At 54.0% G+C, this 19489-nt stretch overlaps 8 protein-coding genes across 8 annotated transcripts; 4 read left to right on the top strand and 4 right to left on the bottom strand.

The window, feature by feature from the left end:
• Positions 1 to 23: 23 nt before the first annotated feature.
• Positions 24 to 2035, top strand: BDW47DRAFT_110497 (putative sucrose transporter). The gene is made up of 4 exons (XM_024813741.1): positions 24 to 232; positions 284 to 323; positions 388 to 706; positions 759 to 2035. The coding sequence occupies exons 1-4, from the start codon at positions 57 to 59 to the stop codon at positions 1946 to 1948; spliced, it is 1725 nt and encodes a 574-aa protein (XP_024669400.1). The 5' UTR covers positions 24 to 56; the 3' UTR covers positions 1949 to 2035.
• Positions 2036 to 3159: 1124 nt separating this feature from the next.
• BDW47DRAFT_128185 (cupin domain-containing protein) lies at positions 3160 to 3702 on the top strand (the record flags this gene model as incomplete). The annotated part of the gene is made up of 2 exons (XM_024816809.1): positions 3160 to 3315; positions 3385 to 3702. The coding sequence occupies 2 exons, from the start codon at positions 3160 to 3162 to the stop codon at positions 3700 to 3702; spliced, it is 474 nt and encodes a 157-aa protein (XP_024669401.1).
• Positions 3703 to 6849: 3147 nt separating this feature from the next.
• BDW47DRAFT_110500 (putative MFS monosaccharide transporter) lies at positions 6850 to 9165 on the top strand. The gene is made up of 10 exons (XM_024813743.1): positions 6850 to 7057; positions 7123 to 7175; positions 7230 to 7502; positions 7560 to 7637; positions 7688 to 8083; positions 8134 to 8174; positions 8232 to 8246; positions 8298 to 8587; positions 8641 to 8726; positions 8823 to 9165. Exons 1-10 carry the CDS (start codon positions 6913 to 6915, stop codon positions 9138 to 9140), a joined length of 1695 nt encoding a protein of 564 aa, XP_024669402.1. The 5' UTR covers positions 6850 to 6912; the 3' UTR covers positions 9141 to 9165.
• Positions 9166 to 9445: 280 nt separating this feature from the next.
• On the bottom strand, positions 9446 to 10633 carry BDW47DRAFT_133489 (uncharacterized protein; the record flags this gene model as incomplete). The annotated part of the gene is made up of 1 exon (XM_024817846.1): positions 9446 to 10633. The coding sequence occupies exon 1, from the start codon at positions 10427 to 10429 to the stop codon at positions 9446 to 9448; it is 984 nt and encodes a 327-aa protein (XP_024669403.1). The 5' UTR covers positions 10430 to 10633.
• Positions 10634 to 11033: 400 nt separating this feature from the next.
• Positions 11034 to 11633, top strand: BDW47DRAFT_110502 (uncharacterized protein). The gene has a single exon (XM_024813744.1). It carries the CDS (start codon positions 11039 to 11041, stop codon positions 11534 to 11536), a length of 498 nt encoding a protein of 165 aa, XP_024669404.1. The 5' UTR covers positions 11034 to 11038; the 3' UTR covers positions 11537 to 11633.
• On the bottom strand, positions 11572 to 12498 carry BDW47DRAFT_133491 (cysteine hydrolase family protein; the record flags this gene model as incomplete). The annotated part of the gene is made up of 1 exon (XM_024817847.1): positions 11572 to 12498. The coding sequence occupies one exon, from the start codon at positions 12496 to 12498 to the stop codon at positions 11608 to 11610; it is 891 nt and encodes a 296-aa protein (XP_024669405.1). The 3' UTR covers positions 11572 to 11607.
• A 186-nt stretch (positions 12499 to 12684) lies between these two features.
• Positions 12685 to 17861, bottom strand: BDW47DRAFT_110506 (ABC transporter ATP-binding protein). The gene is made up of 11 exons (XM_024813745.1): positions 17162 to 17861; positions 17028 to 17108; positions 16859 to 16974; positions 16739 to 16793; positions 16083 to 16684; positions 15420 to 16026; positions 14780 to 15350; positions 14550 to 14722; positions 13958 to 14487; positions 12907 to 13873; positions 12685 to 12854 (listed from the first exon to the last, which is right to left on the bottom strand). Exons 1-11 carry the CDS (start codon positions 17312 to 17314, stop codon positions 12828 to 12830), a joined length of 3882 nt encoding a protein of 1293 aa, XP_024669406.1. The 5' UTR covers positions 17315 to 17861; the 3' UTR covers positions 12685 to 12827.
• A 249-nt stretch (positions 17862 to 18110) lies between these two features.
• Positions 18111 to 19340, bottom strand: BDW47DRAFT_63374 (6-phosphogluconate dehydrogenase C-terminal domain-like protein). The gene is made up of 2 exons (XM_024819485.1): positions 19041 to 19340; positions 18111 to 18976 (listed from the first exon to the last, which is right to left on the bottom strand). The coding sequence occupies exons 1-2, from the start codon at positions 19154 to 19156 to the stop codon at positions 18157 to 18159; spliced, it is 936 nt and encodes a 311-aa protein (XP_024669407.1). The 5' UTR covers positions 19157 to 19340; the 3' UTR covers positions 18111 to 18156.
• Positions 19341 to 19489: the final 149 nt, after the last annotated feature.

Raw genomic sequence — 19489 nt, forward strand, 5'->3', positions numbered from 1 at the left:
TCGTCCAGATTTAATGCCACCAGGGGAGAGTGGTATCTGGCACGAACAGAAGAACAATGTCCGACAACGCATTCCGCCAGAGCCAGCCGGCGAGATCAGAGAATGAGAATGAGCCTCTCATTGGGAATACCTTGACCGCTGGAGATGACGCTTGTCCGACAGAAACGTCCAGCGTGGACCAGGAGCCTAAGAGCAGCCTGCATTTTCTAATGGCGTCTCTCGCAATAGGGGGGTGAGTGATGAACCGTCTTGGATCTAGTTTTCATCTCTGACATTGGAAAAGGCTTCAAGTTGTCTGGTCGGTCCAGCATTCCAGCGCTTCAGTGAGTCCTTCTACTCCGATTGCCAGTGTGTCACGTGTCTTTGTTAACGTGTTCTTCGTGACAGCCGTATCTTCTCTCGCTGGGGTTGAGTAAGGCCCTGCTGGCATTTACCTGGCTGGCTGGTCCTCTTACAGGTACATTTGTGCAGCCATATATTGGCATTCGCAGTGATAATTGCTCTACTCGCTGGGGAAAAAGGAAACCATTCATGGTCGTCGGTGGCGCAGGGACGGTTGTATGTCTACTGGCTTTGGCTTGGATACGCGAGATAATTGGAATCTTTTCGGGCTGGTCAACCGAGGAGACTCATTCAGGGACAAATGTTGCAGTAATTATCCTTGCGATGGTTCTCATATATTGCCTCGACTTTGCAATTAACACTGGTAGGGTTCCCCCAACAACCTGGCTTTCGGAGTTAATCTGACCTGTCTATAGTGCAAACAGCAACCCGTGCCTTTATCGTAGACAATGCTCCGTGGCAGCAACAGAAGCTGGCAAATGCCTGGGCAAGCCGCATCAGCGGAGCAGGGAATATCCTGGGCTACTGTCTCGGGTATCTGGATCTGCCAACGATGTTTCCCTTCCTAGGAAACACCCAATTCAAGGTGCTGTGTGTTGTCGCGAGTGTCTCTCTTATGTCCACCATAGTTATAAGTTGCACCTTCACGGAAGAGGTGGATCGCGCGGAGGAACCGCCCGCTAGGGACCCGACTGCTACCACCCCTTCCGTCAGGTTAATCCTTAGCTCCATCAGCCAGCTCACAACACAAACGAGAAAAGTATTCTCCGTTCAGCTTGCTTCGTGGTTCGGGTGGTTTCCGTTCTTATTTTTCGCAACAACTTATATGGGGCAGCTGTATGTCGATCCCATATTCGACAAACATCGTGACATGAACGACGATGAAATAGACAAAACCTGGGCGTACGCCACCCGGATCGGCACATTCGCCTTGTTTGTGAACGCGCTAATTTCGTTTACTGCGAATATTCTGCTGCCGCTTCTCATCCGCCCGGAGCGGGAAGAGGAGATGGAAGCCACCAAATCTACACCAAACAGCAGCTGCTCATGGCGGACACTGCCGTGTCGATGTCTCCAGAAGCTTTGGATCCCCGGACTCACTCTCCGACGCATGTGGCTGCTGTCCCACTGTGCATTTGCGGCCTGCATGTTTAGCACGTTTTTTATATCATCCACCCAAGGGGCATCGGTAATGGTTGGGATTTTGGGTGTGTCATGGGCCATCACCGCGTGGGTGCCATATGCACTCATCGCCACGGATATTGCGCGGTTCACCGCTGAGAAACGGCAACGACAGTGCCCACCGGTCTCTGATGAAAACGGGGAACAGGGGATTTCCCAGCCACAAAACTCCTCTCTCGAATCGGGGCAAGACGGTGGTGGGCAAACGGGACAAGCGGGTATTGTCCTCGGGATTCATAACGTCTTCATCTCTTTTCCACAAATTATCTCGGGTGCAGTCAGCAGTTTTATCTTCAAGATGCTGCAGAAACCAAGGGGGGAGCCCTATGATACAAGCGTCGCATGGGTTATGAGACTGGGAGGTTGTGCTGCCTTGGTAGCGGCATTCTTGACCATATCGTTGCAAGAGCAGTTCCAAAGATGAATGATATTCCGTTCTACCATCGTCCAGCGTCTAGAAGGGAGCCAAACAGAAGCCAGGACCAATATACGCGGGATGGCTATAGTGAGAAATACTGATGTATATGAGATCAATTGGACTCCAATGAGGCCTTCCATTGTTTCGTATCTGCCAGACTCTCTGACCGTCGGCCAGCGTTCCGTAATAACGACTCCCTACTTGCCTGGCTTGAGATGAACTGCGACGCGTAGAAGACTCTCCCCGCATTGACGCTCCCACAACGCCGACCCACATGTTTCTCTTCGTAGTACAAAGAATATGACATGTACGCTCTGTCCTCGCTCCTTCATTCCGGTACTTGAAGGGAGGCCACCTATTGGAGATTGTGCGCTCAGATGTGGGTTTACTTGCTCGCCGCAAAAACCCCAAACATACGCCAATTCGAGACTACGGGGGTCTCGACTGTTGCGACATGGACGGCATTCCCTGGCTGTGAGTGTGGTCAGGCTTAGCTCTATCTTCACTCGGTCGCTTTATTGTCCATTGCGCTTCGATGATGTCTCTGGATTGACTCCAACTGTGACTGCAGGGATGGTGCTAGTTATAGCTACAAAGGTGAATACGAGTGATTGCCTATGACGCGCGCCCGACGCCATCCGCGAGACTTAGGTGATATTAGTCGCTGCCAGTCTCAACAGAGGGTGTTACAGAATAAAATCAATGATCTACCTTTGTGCTAGTAAATGACCTAATGACCGCGAAAATAAGCCGTCGCGTGTTGTCTGACTTACTGTGACTACACTTCCCAACACAGCTCTCTCAGCCGCCATTCGACATACCTGTGAGCCTCCAAAGCCGATTACAAAAGATGATTTTCCAGACAGCGTTCAGGGCAGTAATCCAATACATTCCATCACTCAAACCATTGTCCAATGAGTCCGGGAGCTCGGGGTGAACGAACGGAAAGCTGCAGATAGTCCTTTACGTCACCAGTGTCACCCCCAACCGTTGATAAGACGAAGCACCGAAATCCGACCCCGCGACACGAAATCAACTCTGCACTTTGCCTCATTTCTAAAATGAACCATCTTTCCAGATCCCTTGCCCGATTTGCCGTCACCCAGTCCTGTTTCCGACCCGCTTGTATTGTCCCGGCCAACATCCCGAGTGGATATCACCGCACTGTCCCCCAACGCCGGTATTCCACGTGCACGCCGAACCCATACAACGGAAACATGTCAAATCAACCGCCCCGTCATGAGATGGTCTACCTCCCGGGCGTGATTTCGCCGAACCGCTCGTTCGGCGTGTTTCGTCGCGTGTTGCACACGGGCCTGTACTCGCAGTTCGTGGCGATGGAAGTGCCGGTGAACGGCGAGATTGGAGACGAGGTATGTCCCGAACGCCCCTACGCCGCAGACAGCCAACGGAGCCCACGCTGATGAGAAATTCGGCGGCAGATGCATACGGTGGATCAAGTCCTTTTCTTCACCCACGGAAACGGACGCGCTATCGTCGCGGGTAAAGAGCAAGACGTCAAGCAGGGTGATGTCGTCATTGTCCCGGCGGGCACGCAACACCAGTTTTTGAATATCGGGGAGGTTCCACTGGAGGTGGTTACGGTGTACTCGCCTGCAGAGCATGCGGTTGATACGGTGCATAAGACCAAGGAAGACGGGGATGCGGAAGAGGAGGCCGGCGAGGATGAAGCGCCGGCTTGGAGTCGGAGACCAAAGGGGCTGAATGAGGGACTGGGCTTTGTTCAAGTGCCAAAGTGAGGTATGGACGGATCGCCGGGATGATGCCAATAGACATCGGATGCTGGAAACGTGTTTCGATACAAGACCCAAACTGGTCGCGTGGCTACACGTAGGACTATACACTGTTCACTAAACAAACAAGTAAGATATGTAATGATATCAATTTTCCAAATCCAGAGCCCTGTTCTTCCTGGACGAACCCGGGGATGTCTTGAGAGTCTCCACGGCAAGTATACCACGGATTGGCGTGATCAAAATAGAAAGGTATGTCAAACGATCGAGAAATTGGACATTCCAGATCTAAAAATAGAAATAAGAAGTCAATCTCCAGTGTGGTCAGAAACTACTCGGGTTTACAACTCCCGGCAAGACGCCTATATATATGTACCCTCACATGCCTGCTCCGGATTGACCCCTATCATGCATGCGCACTCTATTAGACTTGTCTGTCTGTCCAGCAACGATGCTGTGGGTGCTAAGTCTGTCGTCACCAGAACCGGGAAAATCGATCTATTAAGATTGAAAGCTATAACGGTGGAGTACCATGCAATCACGGCCCTCGACTAGACCACGTCGGACGAGACCCATCCCTTCAATTGCCCAATACAGTCTATTGAGAGTTTTTCTGCTGCGTTTAGTCCACGGTTCTTCTACTACGAGCGTCTACGAAATTGCACGTAGAGATCCTGCGCGACGTTGCTCACGCCAGTTAATGGATTGGTAGGTCCGGCTTCAATATTGCGCGAGCGAAATCGGGATGCAGGACACGAGAAGACCAGTTTACAGACAATAAAAGCTGCAACTTTCTTTATTACAGACTCCATCAATGATAATCAGGGTAGATACTTTAAAGCCGACCCGGGTTGGCCCTTACCCCTGCGGGCAGATCATCAGTTCGATCCGATATCTCACCACCGCTGGTCATTTGCCCGTGTCAATTTTCTTCGGCTCCCATAAAACCAATTCGGAAACTCGGCGTGGAAATCAATTCCGGCATTGCACGTTCTATGGAGTACTCCGGAGTACATCCTGTCTCTTCCCCCTTCTCCGTTTTGGTTACGATCGTCGGTTTTGCCCCCACCATCATGGCATTCGCTGGCGGCTTTAAAGGATGGGTACGAAGGGACCTATGAGCGTTTGGGAATGGACACTGTGACCCTTCCTCTAAGCCCCCAAGGCCCCCCTGTACACCGTCCCGGACACCCGGAATTCACCTCGAGATCACATAATACATTCGCGATATGCCCTCCCAAGGCTCACCATCAAGACGATCTTTCAATTCTGCCTTCTTTTTGAACATGAACAGCGTCTTCGCCAGCTCGTCCATAATCGACCCGATGTAAAATAATGGCCCTTTCCACGTCGACTAAAGCACAAACAGCTTGTGATCCAGCGTTCAGTCGTGGAACAACCGTGTCACGCTAGTCCGCTGGGGGTATCGACCACCGGGACGGCAGTACTGAGGTACCTGCAGTGTCGCGACGTGATGGGCTCCCAGGCCAGCAGCCGGGTTTATGTGGGGACATTTCCCCGCAACAGAGAACCTCCCATATTCATGGCATTGAGACCGCCAACGAGAATTGTCAGGGGCGAGGCGAGCAGGCGGGGCGGCTGCAAGACGAGGAGTCTCAGGGGTTTGAGAAAAGACCTCAATTCGTGACTAACCTCTTCCCGCCTGCTCATTAGAGTATATGAACCGGCACTAATGCAACGTATTTGACCTAGATCATCGCCGACAGACTGTCCAATGACTGTCACAGCGTGCATCTGGAAAACACACTACCCACCTCGGCACAGAGACCTGTTACGATACTGTTGGGGATTGTCAGTCAGGTCAAGCCCCCAAACAGCCGTTCGGCCTTTGTTATAGATTTTGTTTTGATAAATAGCGCGAGTATAGAATCAAAAGATCTTCTTGGTATAGCATCGCTGATAAATTTTTTTCCCTTGTGATGTATAAACCCCCCTTATTGTCTATTACACAGTTCTGATAAGAGCGTTACCAACGTACTTTTTAAAGTCCTACCAAAGGCCCCCTTGAGGAAGAAAGTAGAAATTCTTATCTAGAGCTAGAGCTAGTATATATAGATATATATTGCTGAGGGTATACCACGTGTATCTCTCGGGAGTCAGACACTTGAGATAGTCAACGACAAGACTCAACCCGCATCTACTTCACCATCTTTGCCACCGTGACAATAATTCATTTTAGTTCCAGGACGTGTTCTCCTCGCCGAGTCACTACAGCTAGCCACTAATAATTCTGTATAACTCAAAATGTCATTTCTCCGGGCGGTACAAGCTGATATCAATGGGCAGAGAGAGGACTCCAAGCAGTCCCTATTCCGCTATGGGCCCAGGGCCCTCATACCCTGCTCGGGTCAACCCGGCAAGTAATAAGCAACGAGATATGCACACTGAAACCGAAACAGAAACTGTTAGAGCCGGGTCGAAGAACAGGGACATATCTCCGGAACCGCGAGGAAGAGAGGTCGGCTCATTCCAAGACAAAATCAACCGAAATCCGGCTCGGACGGGTTAGATGACATCATGAACTACCGAGTTATGGCCGTGTCTAACGATCCCGAGGAGGAGGATGGTGCACATTAAGGCTATATCAACGTTGATGAAGGGTCTCCAGGCCGGGCCCGGCAAAATACCGGATAAAAGGGACGACGCGGCTCCACCTCCACCTTCGGGTCCCCAGATTCTTCTCCATTTTTTTCACCTCCACAACCATTGCCGTCGTCTGTCAATCAGACATGTCACTGAGCACAGCTCGCTCCGGTGAATCACCGCTACACCAGTTCACACATCTTGCAATCTGAACAACTATCAAAAGCCACCCATGCCAGCCACGAAGCTTATCCGATGCCATGCCGGGCGCCTGGCCACGAACTAATCAGAGGCGGAATACCCGAGGTGTGAAACCCCTGGTTGAACTCTGGCTAAAGTCGCTTCGGCGATCGTTTCCAAAACGAACCTAGTACTGTGGGGTTCGCATGGCCATGGCATGGTCGAGGAGTGTGACAGTTGTAGGCGCGTGAGGGGATATCTTGGGTTCGCCTGGCCAGGGTTTCTGGTACTTTTTTCTTCTTCTCTTTCCTTTTTTCTTTTCTTTCTTCTATTCTCTCCAGGGTCGTGGATTGTGAAGACAGCTTTCTACTTCGAATTGCACACAATTTTCATCGGTATCTCAGTCGGTACACTCGACTCACTGTTTCCAACATGGGTGGTGCAATGGCAGCCGAGGGCATCTCGGCCAAGCGCGCGGAGCTCGCCGGCAGCAAGGTCGGATGGCGTGGACTCGTTGGCAGCAAGAAGACCTTTGGTATCGCGCTGTTTGCGTCGCTGGGCGGCCTGGTCTATGGGTGTAAGTGGTAACATTCTGCGGGAGAGGGAGAGGGTGTTGTAGATGTCGCTAAACCGCATCTTTAGACAATCAGGGCATGTTCGCGCAGATTCTCACGATGCGAAACTTTATCGACGCGGTACTTACTATCCCCAAAATCTCGTTCCATGGACCCCCTGCTTATACTTCCTAGACCGAAGGCTACGCCGAACTCCCCGGTATCCGACAGGGCATGTTGACCGCGATTCTCGAACTGGGAGCCTGGCTGGGAACACTGATCAATGGCTACTTGGCCGATGCGCTGGGCCGTCGAGTCACAGTAGTCGTCGCGGTGGTCATCTTCTGCGTGGGCGTTATCGTCCAGGCGTGCACAATCAACAAGGATTTCGTTCTGGCAGGTCGGTTCGTCACCGGTCTCGGAGTGGGAAACCTCAGTATGATCGTGCCGTTATACAATGCCGAGCTGGTGAGTTAACACTTCTGTTTCATTGTTTGGAACCAGGCGTGAAACTAACTGCATCAGGCTCCTCCGGAAATTCGTGGCTCGCTGGTTGCTGTCCAGCAGCTTTCGATCACTTTCGGTATCATGACCAGCTTCTGGGTGAGTGATACCAGAACACCCCCGCTTGATAACGTGTATTGACTTGACAGATCGGCTACGGAACGAACTTCATCGGCGGCACGGGCGCATCCCAGTCCATCGCATCGTGGGAAATTCCCGTCTGTATCCAGCTAGCCCCGGCGCTCGTCCTGGCCGCCGGTATGATGTTGTTCATGCCCCAGTCACCACGCCACCTCATGAACACCGGACGCGATGAAGAGTGCCTCCACACGCTTGCCCGCCTGCGCGATGCCAGTGTCGATGACATTTTGGTTCGCATCGAATATCTCGAGATCAAGGCGCTGCACATGTTTGAGGTAGAGACGGCCAAGAAGAAGTACCCCGATTTCCAGGACGGGTCGTTCCGCAGCCGCTTCATGATCGGGCTTTACGACTATATGTCCTTGGTCACGGACCCGTCGCTGTTTAAGCGGACCAGCATTGCGGTATGTTGCCCGGGTACATGGACCTGGTATGATTCTGACTGGCTGGATAGTGTCTAGTGATGTTCTTCCAACAATTCAATGGAATCAATGCGTGAGTGACAGCGACCCTAGGGCCACATGAATAGTGCTAACCGTCGTGATATTGCAGAATCAACTATTATGCGTAAGTGATAATAGATCGACGGCAACTTGATACCATCCTAACCTCTACCAGCCCCCAAATCTTCGAGGATCTGAACCTGGGCGGCGACACCACCAAGCTCCTGGCCACCGGTGTGGCCGGCATCTTCGAGTTCGTGTTTACGATCCCCGCCGTCATCTGGGTCGACAACATCGGCCGGAAGAAGATCCTCATCGCTGGCGGCATCGGCATGGCCGCGTGCCACTTCATCGTCGCGGGTATCATCGGGTCATACCAGCACTCGTTTGACTCGCACAGCGGTGCCGGCTGGGCGGCTGTAGTGTTTGTCTGGCTGTTCATCATTAACTTTGCGTACTCCTGGGGTAAGTCGTCACCATGTTTTCGTGAAGATCCAAGCTAACGAGTCGAACTTCAGGCCCCGTGGCATGGATCCTGGTTTCTGAGGTCTTCCCCCTGTCCATGCGCGCCAAGGGTGTTAGTATCGGTGGTAGCAGCAATTGGGTGAGTTTCCTCTTTCTTCTTTCTTCTTTCTTCTTTCTTCTTTTCTCTAAATCCTTGTTTCCTCGTCTTGATTGTAACATTTGCTAACAACCGTAGCTCAACAACTTCGCCGTCGGACTCTTCACCTCCCCGTTCATCGGCGTCTCCAACTACGGCACCTTCATCTTCTTCGGCTGCATCACGACGCTCGCCGTCCTGTACGTCATCTTCCTCGTTCCCGAGACGAAAGGCCGCACGCTCGAGGAGATGGACGAGCTTTTCGGGTCCGGAGGAGTGGCCGCGGAGGATGCAGCGCTGAAGCACCGCATCGAGAGCGAGATCGGCCTGTTGGCCCTGCTGGGTGAGGAGCCGTCCGCGCCGCTGGAGAAGAAGGTCGTGGGAACCGCCGAGCACGAGGAGAAGGTTCGGGTTTAGCTGTCGGGATGTGCATGCTCCCCTTTCAATGTTTATCTACTATATACCTTTTGTTTTCCACCTCGTTTACCAATTCGCCGCCGATACGGCGACCGAATGCTACATGCGATAAATTATTTAGTATTCCCGAACTCGTAAATATTGGAAAAAATATTCAACGTAACGGCCCTCGGTAACCGACAAGCAAAATGGGGTATAACAAAACGAACTAGTGGACGCCCAGCGCCCAATCAATCCCGGCTCCTTCGCCAATCAACGCTTCGACTACTAAGTACAGGGCTGGGGTATACAACGGGATAACCAAATCAAGTAAGGTACGCCAGCGACGACTCCTCTTGCAGATTCAGATTCAGCCGATTGAGATCCAACGGCGCGTGACGGCCCTCCGCCTCATCCGGTCGTCCGCCCCGCTCGAAAGCCGGCCTCTGGCCCTGGCGTTGGTTTGGCGCCCTCCATACCCGCGAGTGCACCGGTCGCGCGGCGTCCCCGGTCCAGATGTCCACGCTTGAGTAGATGTGGTCGCGTTTTTCTTCCTCCGACCACTCCAGGTGGTGAATGAGGTTGTATGAAATGAGGACTTTGCCGTGTGTCGGCGCCACATACCCCTCCTCGTTGGCGTCTGGGGTATAGCCCACTACGGTGGGGCCAACCTGGCTGTCGCCTCCGACGATCCCCTGCAGGTCGTCTTGTAGCTGCCGGATCTGCGTCGGGTGTTTGAAGTGGTCGCGTGTGCCGGGTGCATACGGCGTCACGAGGATTACTTCGGGGGCGGTGGTCGCTCCGTCAGCGGCGGACGGGTGGAGCAGTTGCGTCGTGTCGGGGCGCACGAGCCGGGCCTGGAACTGTTCGGCGGCCGATGGTCGGGTCGCGCGGTTGGAGAATTGCGCGCTGGACGAGCGTCGCTCGAGGTAGGAGATGTGGATCTCGTCGTCCGAGAGGAAGATGACGACGGTGGAGTCCGTCAGGTCGAGCAGTCCGATCGTGCTAGGTCCGTCCCAGAGGCGATGGACTGTGGGGCTGTCGCGGGTTGCGATGGTGGCGTTGCGCAGCTGGGCGAGGAAGCGCTGCGTATAGGACCTCATGGCGGGGTCGCCGTGGTGTTTGGATACGGTGGATGTCCATTCTGGATCAGCTAGGTGGGGGCGTAGTTTGTCTTGGTCGATGGAGTCGCCGAAGAGGCCTGGAGATGGGCGAGGGCTGGGCAATTCGGTGGGGGGTAGAAAGGGACGGTGTGCGGCGGCGTCCGCGCCTAGGAGGACGGCTGCCCCGAAGAACAGTCGCAGATGCATGGTGATTACAACGCAGAGTCAGAATGTGAGAGTTAGTGAAGCAGAAGGCAGGATGATGGGGTGTTGTTATAGCTGGTCAGATTGGCCCCCAACTCGGCGCATGCGATGCGGGACAATATCCGTCACACGCCTTGGTGGCTGTGCCTGTTTCGGATCTCTGCAATCCCTTTTTTTAGCTTCTGCCTTTGTTCGAGCTGTCAGCTGGAGTGGGATCGCGTCCCAGCACTGGGATCAATGTGTGGGGTCCATCATTCGGGGACCGAAACACATGCATGGATGGATTAACAACGATCGGCATCGCTATTGAAGCGTCGCAGGGTCGAGGATCGGGACGACTCCGTGTGGATAGAATTATACGTATAATCAATTAAAGATCAATTCGGCGCCTGCAATCAATAAATACTGCAAAACCACCTCGATCATTAACAACGACAGACAGAGAGAGTAGGCAAGGGCCCGATAATGGGATAGCAACACGAGAGAAAGATATCACGGGGTGGGACCAGCCCTAAATGAGTCACCGAGACACGGGACTTTTGTAGAACTTCAACTCACCATCTATCCAACTCTTTCTCATCCACCTAGCTCAAGGATCCCGAAAGAAGAACCATGTCTCTCCCGTCTGACCCTGCCACCTGGTCGCGCGACCACTTTGTCATCTCCACCGACAGATCCCTCCTGTCCCTCGACGCCATCAACAACGCGTTCGCCCAAGACTTCTGCTACTGGTCACAGCCCTTCCCCAAGGACATCCTGCAGAAGATCATCGATCGCTCGTTCTGCTTTGGCCTCTACGACACATCTCTCCCGCACCACAAACAGATCGGGTTCGCCCGACTCATCACCGACGACGTCACCTTCGCCTACCTGACGGACCTCTACGTCCTCCCCGACTACCAGGGTCGCGGACTCGGCGGCTGGCTGATCGACGCGATCGACGAACTGCTATGTCCGCTGCCGCATCTGCGTTGGACCATGCTACGGACCGCGTCATCGAAGAGTAAAGTGTCCTACCAGAAGAAGATGGACATGCACGTCCTCGCCCCGGACCCTTCCGGCGCTGGACCGGTCGTCATGGGACGGAAGGGCAAGGGAAGCATGGTTTGACGCGTCCTTCATTTCTATTATTCTGTATATATTCCCTATCATGTGACCCAATACGGGACTTGTGGTCATAGTCATACATTCAACGCTTCGCAAGTCATCACAAACCCCCAACTATTCGTACAATTATACTCCCAAGCTTCACTCGCCGCAGCAGGCGACGTCGTCGCCGTCCCATCCCGCAAAAGCACACAATCATACCCTTTGCTAAACGCATCCGTCAGCGTAGACCCCACGCACTGGTCCGTATTGACTCCCGCAAACAGTAAAGTCGTGATCCCTCGCTCCAGAAGATGTCGCTCAAGATGTGTCCCGCTCCCCCACAGCCCAGACATGCGGTCCTTGTAGACCACCACGTCGGCGTCACGCGAGCCACCCGCATGTCGACGGTACTCTTCGTCCAGCTCTCCATATAATCCTGCGTTCCATGTATCTCGCATGAGGATCCTTCCTCCCTCAACAATCTTACCATCCTCCAGCGTCACGCCGCCGAGGTCCTCCCCCAGTCCGCGATACACGGCGGGGTCTTTCGTCCGAACCATGTCGCTCAGATCGGCACACGTAGCCCCCGCGTTATACCGACCCATCGTGCGCACAATCGCCGGCGGCATCGTTCGGAGATCCTCCTCCGAGAGGCCCCAGTTGAGCCACACGACGGGGATGCCGTGCGCGCGTGCTCCCGGGATTGCGCTCGCGAGAAGGTTCGCCGCGGCGCGTTGGCCGGCACTGAGCTTGCGAGTCCCATCGGTCGGAGGCCGTAGCGCGGGCGACAGGAAGTAATTCTGCATGTCGATTATGACGAGCGCGGTTGTGGCTGGATTGACACGGATGGGGTTGGTTGTCGTTTGTAGGGTGACATGCTGCGTGGGGTTCCCTTTCCCTCGCGTGAGGTCTATAGTGGCTGTTTCGCCATCGTATGTCCAATAATTGGCTGGGTCGTGGCCCAGTTTGGTGGTTGTGGTCATAGTGCTGGTGGATGGGTTTGGGATGTCAGCGTGTGGGAGGGGCAAGGAGGAGAGCGGGGAAATACGCGGGGCGATGGTTTGAAGGCTACAGATATAGTTAGACTGCCGAGGTTACAATGACGAGGTAACGGTCTCCTACCGATAGTCTCTTGCGGTTGTCTTTTTACTGTCGGTGGATAATTAACGCGACTGGACAATGCTGCTTTACCCCATTGTTGTGTGCACCTAATGGCGTGTAAAACACATTGTTGATTGGATGGGGATATACTAGACTACGAGATTCTATACTATACACGGAGAGGAGAGTATACCACGCCACACGACCGCATCTACCGATCTAGGGCTTGCGCTTGACACTAGAACACAGATCAGTATGTGGAGAGCCAGGAGAAGATAGGATATACACACCATTTGCCAATAAGCACCCTTGTTCCGGAGCAGCTCATGGTGGGACCCCTGTTCGAGGATCGTCGACCCCCGACCGGGCGCTCCCTCTCCAAATACAAAGATCACGTCGGCCTTCTGGATGGTCGCCAGACGGTGCGCTACGGCGATGATCGTCATACTCTTGGTACCGGCAAGTCGCTCCATGGCTTGCTGCACAAGCTTCTCAGATTGGGAGTCCAGGCTGGACGTCGCTTCGTCGAGGAGCAGAAGGCGCGGGTTTCGGAGGAGAGCGCGCGCAATACAGAGTCTTTGCTTTTGCCCGCCGCTAAGCGAAGCTTGCGCGTTGACGCCAAGCTCCGTCAGGTACCCGTCTGGGAGAGATGTAATGAAGTCGTGGATCTCGGCGTCCTTGCAGGCTTGTATCAGGCGTTCTTCGCTTTGCGCCCCCTGTGTGCCCTCGATACCAAGAAGTAGATTGTCGCGAATGGTCCCCTCGAATAGTTTCGGTTCCTGCGCCACGAGCGATAATGACCGCCGGTAGGACGTGCGCTGGATTGTGGTTATGTCCCGGCCGCCGAAGAGGATCTGGCCCTCTGTGGGGTCGTAAAACCGCTCCAAAAGGGAGATGGTTGTCGACTTGCCGCAGCCCGAAGGACCGACGAATGCGATGAATTGGCCGCTTTCGATGGAAACATTGAGTTTGTCGAATGTCAGCACGTCGCGACCAGGATAGCTGAACGAGACGTCCCTCAGCTCCACCGAGGGGCGTAAATCGGGTGGCATTGGTTCGGCGGCTGGATCTTCAAGCTGACCCTCGACCGGCTTTCGCGATGCGAGAATCCGGTTCGCAGACGACCTAGCTTGTGCAACGTTGGGTCCGAACGAGAGAAATTGGCCTGCCGCCTGCCCGCCCTGGATGATGGCAATGTACACCACGAAGAATGCGGTACCCCCGTATTCATGGGACCCCAGGAGCTGCCCGCCGTACCTGTTCCATTCATTAGTCCTTGCCACCTACAACTCACGATTCCGTATGAGAGAAGAGAAGAAAGTCTAAAAGGGCAACTCATACCAGAAAGTAAGTGCCATGGCACAGAGCTCGACACTATCGGAGAATGCAAAAACCAAGGTCGCGTACCACGACTTCCGAAAAGCTTTGGCGCGTTGCTCTCTGAGCAGGTTTGAATACCGCTGAATGATCGTGTCCTCCATGGTCAGAGCGGTGACCGTGCGGAACGCCCGGATCGCCTCGGTCGCAAACTTGGAGCTGTCCGCGTATACTGCAGCGTTCATCGATTCGAAATGTGTCTCGTGGCGGATGCGCATGAAGGCTGCCAGCAGGATAAAGGGCATCGCCCCAAAGAATGTAACCGCCGCCAGTTTCCAGCCAAAGACGAATGAGATGATAACACACCCAGTCACGTTGAACACAGAGATGAGGGGGAACACGCCCATAGGACCTAGTAGATCCTGCACCTGTTTGGGATCTAAAGAGAGACGCGAGATGAGTGTACCGGAGGAGTTTTCATCGCGATCAAAGAACGACACTGGTCTTTTGAGGATGTTGGCAAAGTACTCTTTGCGATAGGTTGTTCCGACACGCTAGTTGCATCTTATCAGCCGTCGGGTTCGCAGGCAAGAAGACAGGCTATGTAGTGACGTACCATAGAAATCGTGTTGGTAGCTGTGCCCAGTACGAAATAGAAGGCTGCCATTGCAAGGGCCAGAATGAAAAACATCAGGGCCCAGAAATTGGCGCCGTCAACTAGCTTCTGTCCTTTGAACTGGAAGACCTGTATCAGCTTGGCAAACAGCCAGCTCTGTAGTGCGTAGCCAGCTGAGTTGTATTAGCTTACGATCGCTCGAGGGCCGCATGAGAATAATGGGCACTTACATCCGCCTCCAATGGCACTGATGATAACCACCACAAACAAGAGCCAGTACTTGCGGTGCTCAGAAAGTATGATGCTCACGCTCCGCATAAAGCCTCTGCTTTTTGTTTTCGTCTCCTTTACAGAGCCTTCCTCCTTCTCATCGGCGGGATATTCCTCCGGGTGAAGCAGCTCTTCTTTCTGCGAGATAACTGTGTCCACCGCGGCAGGCTCTTCCGACCCAACCAGGGGCTCCAACTGCTGCGCGTTGACGAGGTCTCGGTAGACTCCACCGTGGAGCATCAATTCTCGGTGAGAACCTTGTTCCGCGCACGTCCCATTCTGCATCACCACAATATTGTCGGCGCGGCGGACTGTCGACAGGCGGTGAGCTATCATGATCGTCGTGCGATCCTTAGAAACACGATCCAGGGCGGCCTGGACAATTTTCTCGCCACGAACATCGATGGCACTAGTCGCCTCGTCAAGAATCAAGATAGACGGCTGGCCAACGATGCTTCGAGCGATGGCAAGCCTCTGGCGTTGCCCGCCGCTCAGATTGATGCCACCTTCGCCGACTCTTGTGGAATACCGCTGGTGTCATGTTAGAGAACAGATTGAAATGCTAGAACCGGAAAATGGCATCGGACAGGGTGATCCTACCTCGGGGAGGCGCTCCACGAATTCGTCCGCATATGATTCCTTGCACGCCTCGATGACCATCTCCAATTTGACAGCTTCCGACTCATTTTCCCATTTCGAACCTATCAAGCCGAAAGCCACGTTGTGGAAGATCGATTCGTTGAAGAGGAAGGGTTCTTGTTGCACCAACCCCACTTGGGAGCGCCACCATTTCACGTCCAGGTCGTTGATATCGTGTTCACCAACGAGGATCCGTCCACTCGTGGTTTCTTTCTCAAGATCTGTGGGGCCTTGTAGCTGATACCATCTCTCAACTAGGGCAACAATGGTGCTCTTCCCCGAGCCCGAAGGCCCGACGAGCGCCGTGGTCTTACTCCGCGGGAGCCGCACGCTGAGATCTTTGAGAACCTGGGTCTCCGCGCGAGTGGGATAGGCAAAGGTGACGTTCTCGAAAACGATATCTGCCTGGCTCGTGGCCTCGGGTTCCCGAAGCCCGGCGGTGGGGGCACGCTCGGAGTCGATCACTCCGAAGAAGGCCCCCGATGCGCTAACAGCTTTGGAAATGGCCATCAGGGGAGCGGCAATGCCTCCCATAATCGTCACGACGAGGAGCACGGAGAAGAAGACCCTAGCAACTGGTCAGCCACACTGAACACATGGGGTCCGTTACGGCCAAGACCATACGTGATGACGGTGTTAATGTTCGCGATGTTTCCATCCCGGTAAAGTTTCAACCCGAACCAGAATGCCAGAGCAAAGCTGACATACATCGCGAAAAACAACGCGGCGAGGTGGATGCCTGTCATCACCGACATCCTTAGGCCCCGTCTGCAGGCCTCATCGATCCACTGGGAGTGCTTTCGACTCAGCGGGCCCTCGGCGCCCAGGGAGAAGACCGTGCGGATCGAGGCAAAGGCATCGGCGGCAATAGCGGCATGTTTGTTATCTGCCTGGTCCGTGTACTGCTGTCCCTTGATCATAAACGGGACGGTGAGGCAAAAGCATAGGATTACGAAGAGGATGGCGGAGCTGACGACCAGTGTCATGGCCCAGGAATATCGAAACGCGATCGCATACGCCGAGATCAATAGCGCCAACGACTGGAAGAGAATTGCCAGGCGATCCGAAACACTCTGCTGTATAGTGTTGGACTGGGCGGTGATCGCGTTAGAGACGGTGCCAACCGAGATCTCATCTAGCTTGCTGACGGGCATCGAAAACAACGAGTGCGTATACTCAAGGCGCAGAGCGGCCGAAGCATAGAGACTGATGATTCTGAAGCATATCTAGGGAGCTGTCAGCCATATATCCCACCCCCGGTCCACAATTGGTCTACGGACCATAGAGATATAAGTGAGAACGAATTTGCCGATGAAAAGGTATACTATGTATAGACTGGGACCGTCAATGGTAAGATTCGGAGAAAAGTGCCCATCAAAGCACGGTAGTGGAAGGCTGACCTGTTTCTGTTTATCGTCGACGTGAATTTTTGCTGATTTGAACTTTGGCCTGGCGCGGTGTATGAATTGAAGTCCCCGACAATCCTCCCAAATATGATAGTCATCAGTGGGAGGGCCTATTGACGGTTAGCCACTTTCCACTAGCTACTCGCCTGTCCGGTTGACGTACAATTCCCGAGCCCATGGCACAGATCAAGCCCACGATCATAGCAACAAGGCCCCCATTTCGGGTGCCATACGAGAGAATTCTCTGCAATGGTCAGTTTGGACAGCGCCCTGTATCCGGCCAAGTGTGGAGATTACCAGATAGCTCGCTAGGGAAGCCGGCTTCGTGACATCCTCCCCTTTGTCCACGGAGAGACTAGATTCTTCGGGTTGCTGGTCGAGGTCCTTCTCCTTCTCTTTGGAGACGGGCGACCCTGGCCGTTCCTCCATCGGCGAAGATAATGAGGACATCTTCACTAGATCGGAGGAATCCCCAGACACCAGTAGAGAATAATTGACATGAAGATCGCTCAACCCGGTCGCTTAGGGGTGAACTTTTCCAGTTCGCAGGGAAATCGGGGGCAGCGACGGAAAAGATTGGAAAACAAACGACCAACGCATCGACCAAGTCTTTCTGTCCGTATCAGCGACACGACACCGATTATCGCCGGATGAGTCATGGATGCTCGTATTCTCTTTCTTCCTCACTCGTGACAATTGGGACTGCAGGTCAAAGGAACAGCAACGGGGGGCCTTGTCGCATCACGGTTGGACCCACCTATCAGATTACATCGTTTGATCCCTGTCCCTTCAGCGCCGTATCCAACCGTATTCAGCAAGGATGACCGGCGAGTGGATGATGTAAGGACCCAGACAAGCTTGGTATGGTTTTTTTTTTGACCAGGCTATGTGAGGGTTTGCGCGGATGTAACGGTGGATCCCATAGTCAACCTTCGCGAACCCCACCGCCATTCCTATGATGCCTATACAAAGGATGGTCTTTGCGCAGGTGGTAATCTTTGTCTGTCGGAGCTGTCTTCCATCCAGACAATCACGAGGAAGAGCTTTTGATGTCGCGATGATGGGTTGGAGATGGTGGAGATCACCAGGGGGGGGGGTGACGCTAGGCTAGAAAAGGGAATATCACTGCCTTATTACTGCCTACCTTTTCAGACATCTACTTATGCCTCAGGCGCGAAACAAGGCCGAAATCATTCTTGATATCCTGATTTCTCGACTTCTCATTCACGCTTCTTCTTCCTTCTCTCTACGAGCAAAATAGGTCTTGAAATCAAAGACAATGGATCATGTTACTATATATCTTCCCCCTCTCTAGAAAGCGCACCATGTAAGATCCCCGCGACATCCTCCGCCGTCTGACCCCGTTCTCTCTGGCCGGTTTGCTCCTGGCCCAGGATCGGGTCATCCGCCACGGTGCGATAGACCTGTGCCACCTGGTAAAACAGATCGCGCTCGAACCCCTCGTCCGCGAAGGTGTCTCCGATTTCCTCCATCTCCCGCACCCAGCGATACGCCTTGGGGGGCATGGATCGCACCCCTGCGTCGGCGCGCGACAGCATCGCGGGGAAGTGTTCCTGCAGCAGGTCGCGCAATTCCGGCAACGTCCCTAGTCCCTGCGCCGTCGTGAAGGACTGAATGGCCAATGCGGTGAAGCCCTTGGTCAAAGACGCGAAGCACATTTTGAGTCCGCTCGCCGCGCCGATCTCGGTCGACACGTGTCGCACGTTGAGGATGGTGGTGAGCCGACTGTCTGGTAGTGGACTGGGTCCGGACATCACCAGTCTGGGACTCTTCCAGCGGTCACCGTCCACAAGCTGGGGAGGACCACCGATGATTCCGCCATCGATGGTCACGGCGGCCGAGGGAGTGGCAGCGAAGAGCGCTGCGATCGAGCGTGCGCTACTCGGGGAGATGGCATTTAGCTCGAGGAAATACAAAGACGTAGGTCGTTTCGCTGCTCGACTGGGCAGCTCAGCGGCGATGCGTCGGGCGGTGTCGTGAGCATCCTTTGGGGGAACAATGGACAAGAGATAGTCGCTTTCACAGACCATTTCCCGTAGCGACTGACACTCCTCCACCCCCGCAGACGAGGCCCGGTTTTGTGTTGTGGCGCTGTTTGGTGTTAACAGTCCTGACTCGTATCGTTCAGATGATATATCTTGGGCGCGGTCCGTACCTGCGATCGGCCACAAAGGTCACCACGCGATATCCATGGGCGATGAGCAGGCGGGCGACGCCCAGGCCCATTTCCCCAATGGATATGACTCCAATACAATTTAGGGAGACCGACATGATGGTTGCCTACCTAAAAAAACCGCGTGGGTGAAGAAGAGAGCTTGCATCAGGTTCCCCGCGACGGCATGTATCCGCGCCGATCACTCGACTGCGCATCCCCGAAATACCTCCGATGGCCGATCGTACCTGTCAGCCTCGCCAGTTAGTTAATACTCTACGACGCTCCAGCCACTCCGCCGTTGGCAGATGACTCCAGACTCTCTCATCCATGGGTTCGATGGTGGCTCCAGCCATCATTGCCTAGCAAGGCTGCCCGACGAGGCTGATATCTCCACCTTGGCCATAAATTAACTCGACCACGCCTGACGTCCCACCAGAAATCCACTTCCA

The sequence above is a fragment of the Aspergillus candidus genome (assembly GCF_002847045.1).
Source record: "Aspergillus candidus strain CBS 102.13 unplaced genomic scaffold BDW47scaffold_47, whole genome shotgun sequence".
NCBI lineage: Eukaryota > Fungi > Ascomycota > Eurotiomycetes > Eurotiales > Aspergillaceae > Aspergillus > Aspergillus candidus.

Coding starts and splice junctions, on each gene's coding strand:
- BDW47DRAFT_110497 (XM_024813741.1), top strand. CDS start 57: ATGTCCGACAACGCATTCCGCCAGAGCCAGCCGGCGAGATCAGAGAAT. Junction 324..387: donor TCCAGCATTCCAGCGCTTCA/GTGAGTCCTTCT, acceptor TCTTCGTGACAG/CCGTATCTTCTCTCGCTGGG. Junction 707..758: donor CGACTTTGCAATTAACACTG/GTAGGGTTCCCC, acceptor ACCTGTCTATAG/TGCAAACAGCAACCCGTGCC.
- BDW47DRAFT_110506 (XM_024813745.1), bottom strand. CDS start 17,314: ATGTCCTCATTATCTTCGCCGATGGAGGAACGGCCAGGGTCGCCCGTC. Junction 16,685..16,738: donor TTCTCACTTATATCTCTATG/GTCCGTAGACCA, acceptor ACAGCTCCCTAG/ATATGCTTCAGAATCATCAG. Junction 14,488..14,549: donor CTACCAACACGATTTCTATG/GTACGTCACTAC, acceptor AGATGCAACTAG/CGTGTCGGAACAACCTATCG.
- BDW47DRAFT_110502 (XM_024813744.1), top strand. CDS start 11,039: ATGTCTCTCCCGTCTGACCCTGCCACCTGGTCGCGCGACCACTTTGTC.
- BDW47DRAFT_63374 (XM_024819485.1), bottom strand. CDS start 19,156: ATGTCGGTCTCCCTAAATTGTATTGGAGTCATATCCATTGGGGAAATG. Junction 18,977..19,040: donor ACCTTTGTGGCCGATCGCAG/GTACGGACCGCG, acceptor AACACCAAACAG/CGCCACAACACAAAACCGGG.
- BDW47DRAFT_110500 (XM_024813743.1), top strand. CDS start 6,913: ATGGGTGGTGCAATGGCAGCCGAGGGCATCTCGGCCAAGCGCGCGGAG. Junction 7,058..7,122: donor GGGCGGCCTGGTCTATGGGT/GTAAGTGGTAAC, acceptor CCGCATCTTTAG/ACAATCAGGGCATGTTCGCG. Junction 8,084..8,133: donor TTAAGCGGACCAGCATTGCG/GTATGTTGCCCG, acceptor CTGGCTGGATAG/TGTCTAGTGATGTTCTTCCA.